The sequence below is a fragment of the Gadus chalcogrammus genome, chromosome 15, assembly GCF_026213295.1.
Source record: "Gadus chalcogrammus isolate NIFS_2021 chromosome 15, NIFS_Gcha_1.0, whole genome shotgun sequence".
NCBI classification, from domain to species: Eukaryota; Metazoa; Chordata; class Actinopteri; order Gadiformes; family Gadidae; genus Gadus; species Gadus chalcogrammus.
Genome location: NC_079426.1, coordinates 4,912,004 through 4,924,046, shown reverse-complemented (window position 1 = coordinate 4,924,046; position 12,043 = coordinate 4,912,004). Strand labels below are relative to the sequence as shown.

General features: G+C 42.8%; 1 protein-coding gene across 1 annotated transcript in view; it reads left to right on the top strand.

Moving 5' to 3' along the window:
• The window catches only part of LOC130404935 (ADP-ribose glycohydrolase MACROD2-like), a 289,528-nt gene that overhangs the window by 240,104 nt on the left and 37,381 nt on the right, over window positions 1–12,043 (top strand). The window contains exon 5 of the mRNA XM_056609883.1: window positions 9,573–9,694. Coding sequence (XP_056465858.1) covers window positions 9,573–9,694 — 122 coding nt within the window. The remainder of the gene's footprint in view (window positions 1–9,572; window positions 9,695–12,043) is intronic.

The following is a 12,043-nucleotide window of genomic DNA, read 5'->3' as shown; positions in this document are numbered from 1 at the left end:
GCAGCCCCCTACAGCTCATTGTGTTTTCTGTACCTTCCTCACTGTCAGCGAGTTGTTCGGCTCCATGGCAAATGTTTGGATATGTGATAACATGGTCTCACCCCCCCCCCCACCGCCCCATTGGTGTGGTGCCAGCTTCCTATGGCTTTGAACCTGAGAGGGAAAAACAGCAAAAAGAACAACTAATATATCCCATTAATACTTCATGTCATTCATGTCCGTTCAAGTTTTAACGATGCATGCAAGTGAACCCCCCACACACAAACACACACACAAACACATGCACACGCATGCACACACACACACACGCACACACACACACACACACACACACACACACACACACACACACACACACACACACACACACACACACACACACACACACCGCACACACACACACACACACACACACACACACACACACACACACACACACACACACACACACAAGCACACACACACACACCCCATATGTAAAGCGCTTGAGTTATAGCTCTTGAAAATCGCTGTATAAATGAATTATTTATATAGTTATACGTCTAATTACCTGAATCATTATTAATATTATTATTATTATCATAGCGACTGCCCAGAGCACATTGGATAACTCCCTCTGAGAGCCTCAAGTCTTAGCACCGGTGATTCAGCAGCGGCAGCACAAGGCAGGGACCAACACAATCACACCCGGTGCTATTTATACCACCGGGCCTAACCCTTATTTAACCAAACACAGACCTTAATGCGCCTTCGGTAATTACTGTCATTAGGATAATTCGGAGAGCAGGAGACACATGTTGCCCGGAATCAGGAGTGTGTTTATTTTATCCACCCGGCATTGTCTCCTGCCATCAGATCGACGTCGGGGCACACCTGTCTTAATTGAAATGGCGAATTATCTCCAGCGTCTGGGAAGGGGCCACTTTCACTTTTACTTTCGCTTTCATTCATCTCCGCCACCGCCACTGCCACTGCCACCGCATCTGTGTGTGAGGCATGGCGGCGGTGTAATGTGCTGGTGGTGGGGGGGGGTAGTGGTGGTGATGGTGGTGGTGGTGGTGGTGGTGGTTGTGGTGGTGGTGGGTGTACACCTGCCCGACATACCCGGGGAGATTCATGGAGCTCGGCTCGGCACGACGCAGGGGGAGATTGTGCAGATACAGCCTCAGAAAAATGGACTGTGGGGTTCTATCATCAGGGATGTGGAATGTTTTTATTTTAAAAGGCAGGTGTGCTATGTACCGCTAAGCCCCTGTTTGTGTGTGTGTGTGTGTGTGTGTGTGTGTGTGTGTGTGTGTGTGTGTGTGTGTGTGTGTGTGTGTGTGTGTGTGTGTGTGTGTGTTTATGTGTGTGTGTGTATGTGTTTGATTGTTTTTAAATCAAATCTGGTGTAGTAGCGCACTGTATTTCTTTATAGTTGACATTTTGAAGCCCCTCAATCTAACAGGGCGCCGCGGCGGCAAAGTCGTTAGCATACGCAGCCACACATAACCCATTAGCGAGCTAATGTGGCAGTTTTCACTACAAGACCCGTCTGCCTCGGTCATGTAAACCCCGGTACAAACGCCAGTGAAGCACTCCGAAGTGAAAAGACTTACCATTTGAGCCACAGTAATACCAGCCAGATCTCTTCGGTATTATGGTCTGTCGAGTAGCCGAAGCAGCTCTCATCGACACCACGGAAAAAACAAAATGTCTGCGCTTGTAAGATGAAAGCCAAGCATGTTTTCTGTTTGGAATGTTGTTGTCGGGGCTCTGGACATTCTTTCCCCAAACTAATCGGAAAACACCCAGCCTTCATAGGATACAACTTAGACTCAAACGTTAACGTCATTCACTCGTTGGAAAAAGAACAAGACAATAATGAGAACCCCATTGCCATTTACAGTGAGTACTCATTATATTATCTGAATATTATTTTCCATTTATTTCATGTATCTTTCATTCTTTCATTTGTATATTTAAGATATTATTGAATATTTTAATACATAGTTATGTTTCATGAAATCACCTTACTTAGAAGAAGCTGATGCTTTGCAGCTTTAAAGATATAAATACTGCCACCATGTAAATAACTTATTTTGATGGTGTGCATCCGGCCCGGGTACCCCAGGCACAGGAAGGTGCGGTCGCGCATGCCTGCGTGTGCATGCCGCCGGTGTACATGCCTGTGTGCGTGCGTGCGTGTGGGGCTGCTGTTGTTGGGGCGAGCCCTACCTTCTGTCTTCTCCGTGCTAAAGCCACTCGTGTATTCATACGTCACCAGACCAAACATCTGACAAAAGCCCCGGGAGGGAAGGGGGAAGGAGAGAGAGAGAGAGAGAGAGAGAGAGAGAGAGAGAGAGAGAGAGAGAGAGAGAGAGAGAGAGAGAGAGAGAGAGAGAGAGAGTGAGAGTGAGAGAGAGAAAAAACCAGGCACAGAGGAGAGAGAGAGAAGCGAGAAAGAGACAGCCCGGCTGCACAGAGGAGAGAGAGAGAGAGAGAGAGAGAGAGAGAGAGAGAGAGAGAGAGAGAGAGAGAGAGAGAGAGAGAAAGAGATGGAGGGAGATGGAGGGAGGGAGAGAGGAAGAGGGCATCCCGCTGCACATTGCCCAGAGCAGCGTCGCCTGCCAGCAGTTCCAGGCTTAGCAGGAATGTTGCAGGGAGCCCAGAGCTCCAGGAAAACGACATCTGGTGGGGCTGCTGGTTGAGTTCCCTGACCCCCCCCGCGCGTGCCCGTCCCAGCAGACGCCGCCCGGAACACTCTTACATGGCACCCCGAACACGGCAGCACTAAGGTCACAGCTTGATCACTCGCATCCCTTGCCAGTGCGCCACATGCAGACGATGTACGCTGCCGACGTTTGCGTTGGGACTCGCTCACACACAGGGGATATACATGAAATCCACACATTCACGGCGGTGTGTTTTTTATTTTCCCTTTTTGTGTACTGCTGCTCAGATGACAGCAGGAGATGTTGTCTCTACAAATCACCGTCTGGAAGGCGTCTTGTGAAATCATGTATGCGTAAAATATAAAAAAATAATATATATGTAACTGTAAATTATTTATTTATTTTGACGGTGAATGTTAAATAACACGTCGTGTTTTAATTGCATTTTTGTTTGTCTGCTTTGTGTGTGTGTGTGTGTGTGTATTTCTTTTGAAGATCCCACATGGTACATTGATTAGACTGTATGTTTTCATCACTTGGAACCTAGTTCCATTGCACCATGTTACATAATCTCAATTGCTTTGAGAACCCCTGCTTCTTTGCTTTGGTCAATAACCTGCTCTCTCTCGCTTGGCCCTCAGCCAACCTCCTCTGGGAACTATTTCATTCTCCTCTCTAACTACCAACACAAACTCGGTGCTTAATTCAACACACTGTCGAACACCCAGTTAGCATTCATAGCCCTGTCTCTTGGACTGGATTCTGAATCTTTTTGGCCCGCTGTTTTAATTGCAAATGTTAATCATTCCGCGCACAAGAATCATCTCACTGCCATTTTTATCGAAGCACATTCAGTTTGTTTCAGTTTGCTTTAATGTGCTCTATTTTAACAATTTATCACCAGTGTCGCGAGTATGCTAAAAAAAAAAAAACCCACACAGCAACTTCTTCGCTCCGAGCAGGTTGAAGCTGCTTTACCAGAGAATGATTTTAATCCACACCAACCAACGCCGCCGCTTGGCATGTTGTCGATCGCCCCTGTTTGGCTAAACGCCCCCCCCCCCCCCCCCCCCCCCCCCACACACACACACACACACACACACACTCCACTCCACTTCAAGGTGGAGTTTCACGGTGTGGTCAGGGATCACTGTGCGCTACACCGTCACCATGACAACACCACTTCCCATGTACACACTTCATTTAGCCATGCTCGGCGACAGCTGTATGCATGCAGAGAGTGTGCGGACGAGCAATCATCCCGGGATGTACTTCATTACTATAAGCGTGGTCGCCGGTTCGGCCAGTGCTGAATAAACACACTAGAGTGGTGAAAGATGGCCTTTAATCCACGCTCTGTCGATAAATATCCTTTATTTTAACCGTGAAGCTGCCAAGCCGGTCTAGGTTTCCTAGTGTGAGCTGTGCAGTTGTTTTTTGGTATGGGGAGGAGGAAGCCAGTTAGGAAGCATTCCTCGAGTGACCTTCCTGTATCCCGATGCTTGTCATTAAGGAGCAGGCTGGGGGGGGGCGCCTCGCTCGAGGATGCCTTCAGGCTGTGGACACATGAGGTCCGGACACGGTAACCCCCGGGGCTGTTTACCCCGTCCACACCGTGTTGTGTTAGCATCCATGCTAACGACGAAACGTCGTTAGCATGGACGGCGTCGAGAGCGGACACGCACCGTCGGGTCCCACGCGGCGAACACGACTCGCTCCAGAATGCCCACGCCCGCGTGTTTGGCTCGTGTAGCGTAACTACCTCCGCGCGCCTCCCTCCTGCTTTCCTCGTCAGCCGCTAATGCCGTCTGATCGCACTCATAACAGCCGTGAAATGATGTCGTGCAGATGGCCCGAGCAAGGGCAGACCGGAGACGTTGGGGGTCATTTCACGGCACCCAGCAGGGTGGGGTTGTAGGGCTGGCAGGTTGGGCTTAGTCGATGCGGTGTGGATGGTATACGGTCGTCCTTTACATACTGTAGGTATTGGGTTTTTGATTGATTTAGTATTTTTGCCACTGAATAGTCAGTGTGTGACTGTAGTGACTACGTAGTGCCAAAAAACATATTGTTAGATCGTAAAGATAATTTTTTTAATTTGATTCAATAGATTCTCACCAAAATAAGTTATTTGCATTCTGTTATTATATAATTGGATGTTAAGACCATAGGCCCATTTTAGTTTCTGCGTTTTTTAGTTCAAACTTTTGCACCTTATAAACTTTTGCACCTCGTAAAAGCTGAATATCAAGTGAGTGAAACAGCTTGAAAAATCCATTAACAGAAGACGGGAAAATTAAGTTAGGAGGTCAACGGTCAGTGGTCGGTCACTAGTTTTAGAAGCCGTCGAGTGTGTCTCAGGGATGGGAGTGGCTCATTGGGAACCAGCAGCACGTCGTATTCATGTTCAAGCATGTTAATATTGAATGTAAGAAACAATAATAACCAAGAAGCCATCGTTTATTAACCTTTTGGTTCGATGAGGAGGCTCCTGGGTTTAAATCACAACAGGTGCTTCTTACAATGTGGATTTCTGCTCAGGTTTTCTTTATATTAATTTTAGCACTTTGGAGACGTGATCTCAACCATTTTTTAATAGGAGGGAATCCTTCCTTGTTTTATTTTCTTTCAGTATTTTGGTGCATAATATAGGAATAGTTATAAAAGTAGATTTATAAAATATGCATGCAGAACATCAAGCTGCTTTTTATGTAATTCATCAATCCATTCCGTCCTTCCTAATTAAATATCTGTACAAACCGTGTTCTCATCCAAGCTCCATGGCACACTTAGAATATCTAGGATGAAACACCTTCACAGCAGATTTTCATAGGGACTACTCCCAGAATGCTTTGCACTATTTTACCATAGGTCTTCAGGTTCAGACGTGTATGGATGGTACTGCAGAGAGGCACACACAAACAAAACACAAACCATGAGATATCTTGCATGCTATATCGGGGCTTTAAAAGCTGTGGAGAACTCGACTGCGACCACTGCAGTGAAGCCAAACTATAGAGGCCACATTAAGAGTCAGTGGTTTCAGCATCAGTCATGCAGAAAGTAGTGTCCTTATCGAGACACTAAACTCTCAAGCACAAGTAAAGCTCTCGAAAAAACAAATAATCCATAATAATAAGCCACTCTCTCCCAAAGAGATTCTGGGTTACCCAACAAAGAGGCTTAATGCCGTGCCAGCACTTAAATACAATTTGGCAGAATTTCTTAATCAACTGTACGCCATTACTTGCTTTGTTGATTTTTAAGCGTGGAACACTGTTTCCACCGGGGAGCGCGTCAGCAGTGTGATTATTGCCTGCTGGTTTGGAATTGTAATGCTGGGCACACACTAGGCGATTTTTCTAATAGACAAAACGTGAGAAATTGGTGTACAAAACAATAGATTAAGAATACATTTAACAGTTTTGGTAGTTTAATGTGTGGAAGGAAATTATTTGACAAACACAGCACACCACACACTAACCGATTCCATTCCACAACCCAGGCCTAAGTTTCAAAACCGAAAATATCGCCAATCTATTGTAAACAAACAGGTCGAAAGATTGCTTCAATTGTGTGTAGCATAATCAACATATCAAGGTTCATATTTTGACCCCAAGAGTGGGAACGGCATCGCATTAGAGCCATAATAATGCGGTTGGCTGCTGGCTTTTGGAGTTGCTTAGCAGCTTCATGGCCGGTAAAAGTACACGAACACACACACACACACACACACACACACACACACACACACACACACACACACACACACACACACACACACACACACACACACACACACGCGCGCACACGAACAAAAAGGCTCTCGTCGTCCTTGTTCCTTTTCATACAATGCTGCACTTCTGAATTCTTATTCACATTCGTTGCATGTTTTTACCAATGTTTCTATTGGTAAGAGTAGTGTTGAAGTTTGAATCTCCTTGAATGAGTACCTTGAATACGGATGGCCATTTGGAAGAGTCACTTTGTTTGCAGACTTCTTTATTATGTCCATATTCTTTAACGCAGATGCATTAAGACGCACTTGTAACTATGTTAAAAAATAAGTACAGGGGAATCACTGTCTTTGTGTATGCCTATTTCTCAATGTTAATCCTTAATGAATCATCTCTGCCTCTCTCTTTCCTTCCGTACAATACACTGTCTAACTCTCAACTGTTGCTGAGCATGCAGTGGTATTCCATTGTGTATGCAAGGGATCCCTCTTTCTGCTTTTTTCATACAATCACGCACCCATTTCAAATCTGGCCTCAGGCAATGAAATCCTACTTCCTTGTTCGTGTATACAATCTCCTCTATAGATTCACATGTGATTGTGTTCTATACAGGGTTTTTTTTCGTGGGTTTTGTCAGGACATTTCTCTTAATTCCTGCAGATATCATGCAAGCAATCAGTTTCAGGCCCCAAACAGAGGAACACTGGTAATCCATCACATTGGTTTATTCCCCCGCTAGGATAGAGATTTATGTGCCTATCGCATGGAAACATTGCAGGAATAATTCTGTATATGTGTCTGCATGTTTGTGTGTTTTTTCCACACAGTGAAGGCCCACTGATACAGTGATGTATATCTGCCAGGTCTAAGAAAAATGACGATAAAAGCAGATGATTGCACACATAAAGAGAGATACAGCCCTAATAACTGTAATGGATGAATTAACTGATGGGGATTTTTCATCTTGCTTAAAGAGAAAATGTGGGTTTTGTTTTGTTTATTACAAAGACCATATCTGTTGAATGCATGGATTCAAATGCATGGGAATGCCTGAAACAACTAGCTCTTTAGCTCAGAAATGCATTCGCCAAATCCTTTAGAAAAATAATCGTTGGCTTAGTAAATGTGCTTGAAAATGATTTTATGCATTTTTTTATTTTATTTAAGCCAAAAAATACCTGTTCCCAACTTCACACTCTTTGTCATCAATGATGTCAATTCTAATAAGGGTTTTACTTTTTTCTTTTTTACCGGTCGACTAATGGAGCAATCACTTGTCATTATAAATATATCCATCACATTTCTTCAAGCAACGACAAGTCACAACAAATTGTTCACTCCAGCCTATGTTCCCGACACCACCCCTCCTAAACTGGCTTTCCAGACGGAGTACCATTTCATACCTAGCCGTATCTACAAAGCGAAAAAACATGTCTTTCACCTTACTAAAACTTTTCTGCACAAATATGTCTTTGACATGGAAGTGTTGCGGGTGCGAAGGGGAAACATGGACACTGGCGGGATAAGAACTGTTTAAATTTTCATGAATTCACTCCGCAGTCTGCGTGCTGGCGTTTGGCCACTCTCTAATTGGCATGTTGCCGTTCGTGTCGTGAAGACGCTCATGAATTATGCACGAATAGCACAAGCCCACCACGTGCGCCAGTATGGCCATATTGTGCAATGCAATCTCCAGTGGGGATATGCTGCCGAGAGACACAATACTTTAGACAGCCGCGGTCTCATTACAGTACAACCTCGCCATAGTTCGGCGATTCAATAAAAGCATCTTGTTTCTTGAAGTGTAAAAAGTTGACCTCTCGGAACAGTGGCCAAGTCCACTGGATGGTGGCTGGCCCCCGATTTGCGTTTCATCACATTGGCCCAGATCCAAAATCTAATCTTTTAATGATTCATGGTCAAGTGGAGAAGGGGATAGAGCGTATGTGTTGGACAAATCGTCAAGCAAAGGGTGGAAGATAAACTGTGAGAAACGGTGTGGTTGGTGAGAAAGTACGGAGGAAAATAGCTGTGGTCTCATTGCGTTTGAATCAAAGCCCTTTAGCTGAGCTTCTCTTTCCCCTGTCCACAGATAACCCGCCCCTAAATGAAAGTACCTATGTAATTCAACTTGGGGTTTATATATACAAAGAGTATTAACTGATTAATATTGTATAGGCTATAAATGGTGATTTATGCGAAATGTAAAGCCAAATCTTTTAAACTAATTAAATTCTCTCTCTTATACCTTGAAATCTTCCGAATATGCTGGGTGCACACAGCAGTGCCTTATATTATTAATTACAGCAGTAACATGGCATCGCACCATTGAGTTTATGACCTTAGTGATTCATCTCAGGTCGGCCAGCACTTAAAAACACAAGAGTCTATGTTAGGAAATACCCTAACCTTATTTAGTCAATTACATTTTTTATGATCATACATGTACTCATCGTGCTCAGAATTTAACTGGGGTCGATCTTGGCAGTTCATCCTTGGATTAACATACTTTCCTATAGTTTATTTATCAGTCTCTTCTTGTACATTTTGTTTATCTCTCTTTTTGGCTCTTTCGATATAGGTATGTTTTTGCAATCCCGTTTTTGTTTGTTTGTTGTTGGGTCTTTTGTATTTTGGTGTTTATTTTTGTTGACATTAGTAGTAGGCCAGAGTAAGTCAGCCGGAATGTGAAAGATTATGTTGCTGTCAAGCCATGTCTTGGAGTCGCTTATTTTCCTTTCATCAGGCCTATGATTCAATTAAGGAACTGCATTCCTCCCAATTCAGCCCAGCAAGGAGGGTTAGATTGACAGGCAGATGCATTGCTATGCAGGGGGAGGGCAGATATATGAATATTTGAATAAGTGGCATAAAGTGATCTCGCAACTCTTTTTCAAATGGTCCTTTGCTACTGTTTTATTAATCTTATAACGAATTTGTTTCTAAGGCTGCAGGCTTGGCCGTGTCTGGGCCATTGACTCATCGTAAAAGTATTGTTAGTGCTATTTTTTGAATGCCGTTGTTACAATGACATAATTTTGTGGCGATTATTATCTGAGCAACCAAAACCAATTTATAGGTCAAATATCAAGCATAGCAAATATGCACACACACAGGCTCTTGAGTTTGAGGGTCAGTTGAAGTCATCGTTGGTCTCTTTGTGGTCCTCTCCCTCCCTCAGATGTGATCCACACTGTGGGACCGATGGCGAGAGGTCGGGCCGGCCCTTCTGAGAGCAGTGACCTCAGCGCCTGCTACCAGAACTCCCTGAAGCTACTGGTGGACCACAATCTGACCACTGTGGTAAGTGCTCCTGCGTGACGGAAAAGGTCTGTGGAGTTTCAAAGCGGGGGAAACTTTATTTTTTGAAACAGTATCATTTTGGTAAAAGGTAGTAAAAGGATTTGAAATGATCGATGTCCGATGCGATGATAAGGGTACATGACATTATGCGAATCACAAATGTACAATTTAATCCACCTTGGGGAACACCATCATTCATTGTAATGGGTTGAAAAATACAAATTAAATATTTTAAAAAGAACAAAACCAATTCAAACGCAAAGCATATTCATTAAAAGCATAAATATTATGATCAGCGATATTTAATTTTTCAACTATCCATGTCCATGTGTATATGGCATAAAATGGTAAGAAAATGTAGACGTGTTACCATTTTTGCCTATTTTCTATCTCGGCAGTGTCTCGGCTTTATAAGGTGTGATGAAAACCGAGTGAAAAAAGTGCCTGCCAACTGTTTTACTCTGGTTATTTTAGGAAATACATAAAAACACAAATTTACTTAGGATCTATTTAATATATCAAGAAGATATAACAGTCTCAGCCTAATTATGAAATTTTCCTCATTACAATTGTGCGGATTCCTCCTAGTAGTGTGTGATGCAGCAACAGAAGTAGCTGCAAACATTAAATGCAGCTCACTTTTACGTACTTAGATTAAGGGAAGGAATCAGGATCCAGCAATGTTTATTCAGGACAAAGAATTCCTTCCATTGAGCAAGGCATGTTTATTTATATATATATATATATATATATATATATATATATATATATATATATATATATATGTGTATTTATATAATTTGCTGAGTCTCCATAATATAATACACTTCGTCTTAAAGCTAACATTACACATTTAATTTACATAATGCTACTTAAAACTATCTCTAGTGTATATACCCCTGCATTGTTATTACCAAGAGATTATTAGCTTCACTGTGCCTAATGAACTGAAGAATAAACGCATTGCCATGGTGAGAAATGATGTACACACTAAATCTCCTTAATACCCAGCATTAAATCAAATGCTCTTTGATCTGGTTTAAGTTTAAGAGTGACACATTCAAGGCAGTTTATTCTAACTTTTGAGTTGCACTCACCTCTGTTGAGAGGATTTTCAGTTCATTAGGCTAATGAAACTTTATTTAATGAACTACGAATAGTTTCTTAAATAAATAATAAAACAAATACAAACTGATGTCATGAATGCTCAAAGATACAGGGTTTAAGTAAGTCTTGGAAAATGTGTGTTTGTGTATATCTATATCTATATATATATATCTATATAATATTGGCTCTTAACATTTGTAAAATGAGTCCAACACCAATAGAATATATTAAATTTGAAGTTAACTTTGGTAAACCTTTCAAAGGAATGACAAAAATCACAAGCCCATGTCTCCTACAAAACTGTAGATATTTGCAACGTTTGATGTAGATGTTTACATTTGCCTATATTACTATTCATTTTCTTTTCTTTTACTCCCATAAATGCTTTGTGAAAGGGTACTTGGTTGAAATAACACCTAAGAAGCGGTACATTAAGCCAGTTTGAGAACCACTGGGTAAGCAATGCCCCAGACCAATACTGATCACAAACCAACCAGTCAGTCATACCCTTTTCCGGGCCTAAGCCTCCAGACAGTACTTTGCATGTGATCCATCCTGGTGCCCCATGGTCTGCTGTTGATCTGCCATGAAGTGGTAAACAAATCAGCACTGCGACCAAATAGCCTTGAATCAGCTCAGCTCCAATCAATAGACCCAGAGGCTCATCACAGGCAGATCAATTGACATATTTAATGGCGAGAGAGAAAGAACGACAGAGCCGGTCTCAATACGGACGGCAATGACAACTTAGTAATTCCCCTTTGTGAGGCTGCTTGCTTAGAGCTTTTCCCGGGCAGAAAGTATAATTTTGACATTTATTCTGATTAAAGAAATCACAATCTGTCCTAATTACTGTTTTGAATTACTGTTCTGGAGTGAATTACTGTTTTGCACTAGCGGTTTGTGCATCCTTCAGTTTAAGTTGAGGAGGTATCAAAGCCCAGGGCCTGCCTGGAGCTCAGACCAGAGGAGAGGGCTATCGATGAGAACAAGGGCCTACGGCTGTCTTTGAAAAGTCTGCCCACCTCCCTTCCACATCCTCCCTCAACGTCACCTTGCAAACCCCTATCACCTATGTTTTGCGGTACGCGCATTCCAAAGATGTCTTTAATTTCAGTCCTTGTTTCTGTATCCAACTCTCCTGTGATAGCGGTTTCCTGTCATTCGTGTGAGCAGGGTTTCAGTTGATTCCTTGTCTTTGTTTTTCTTCTGGGAGCTGGCTGGAACCCTTCTAATTTATTT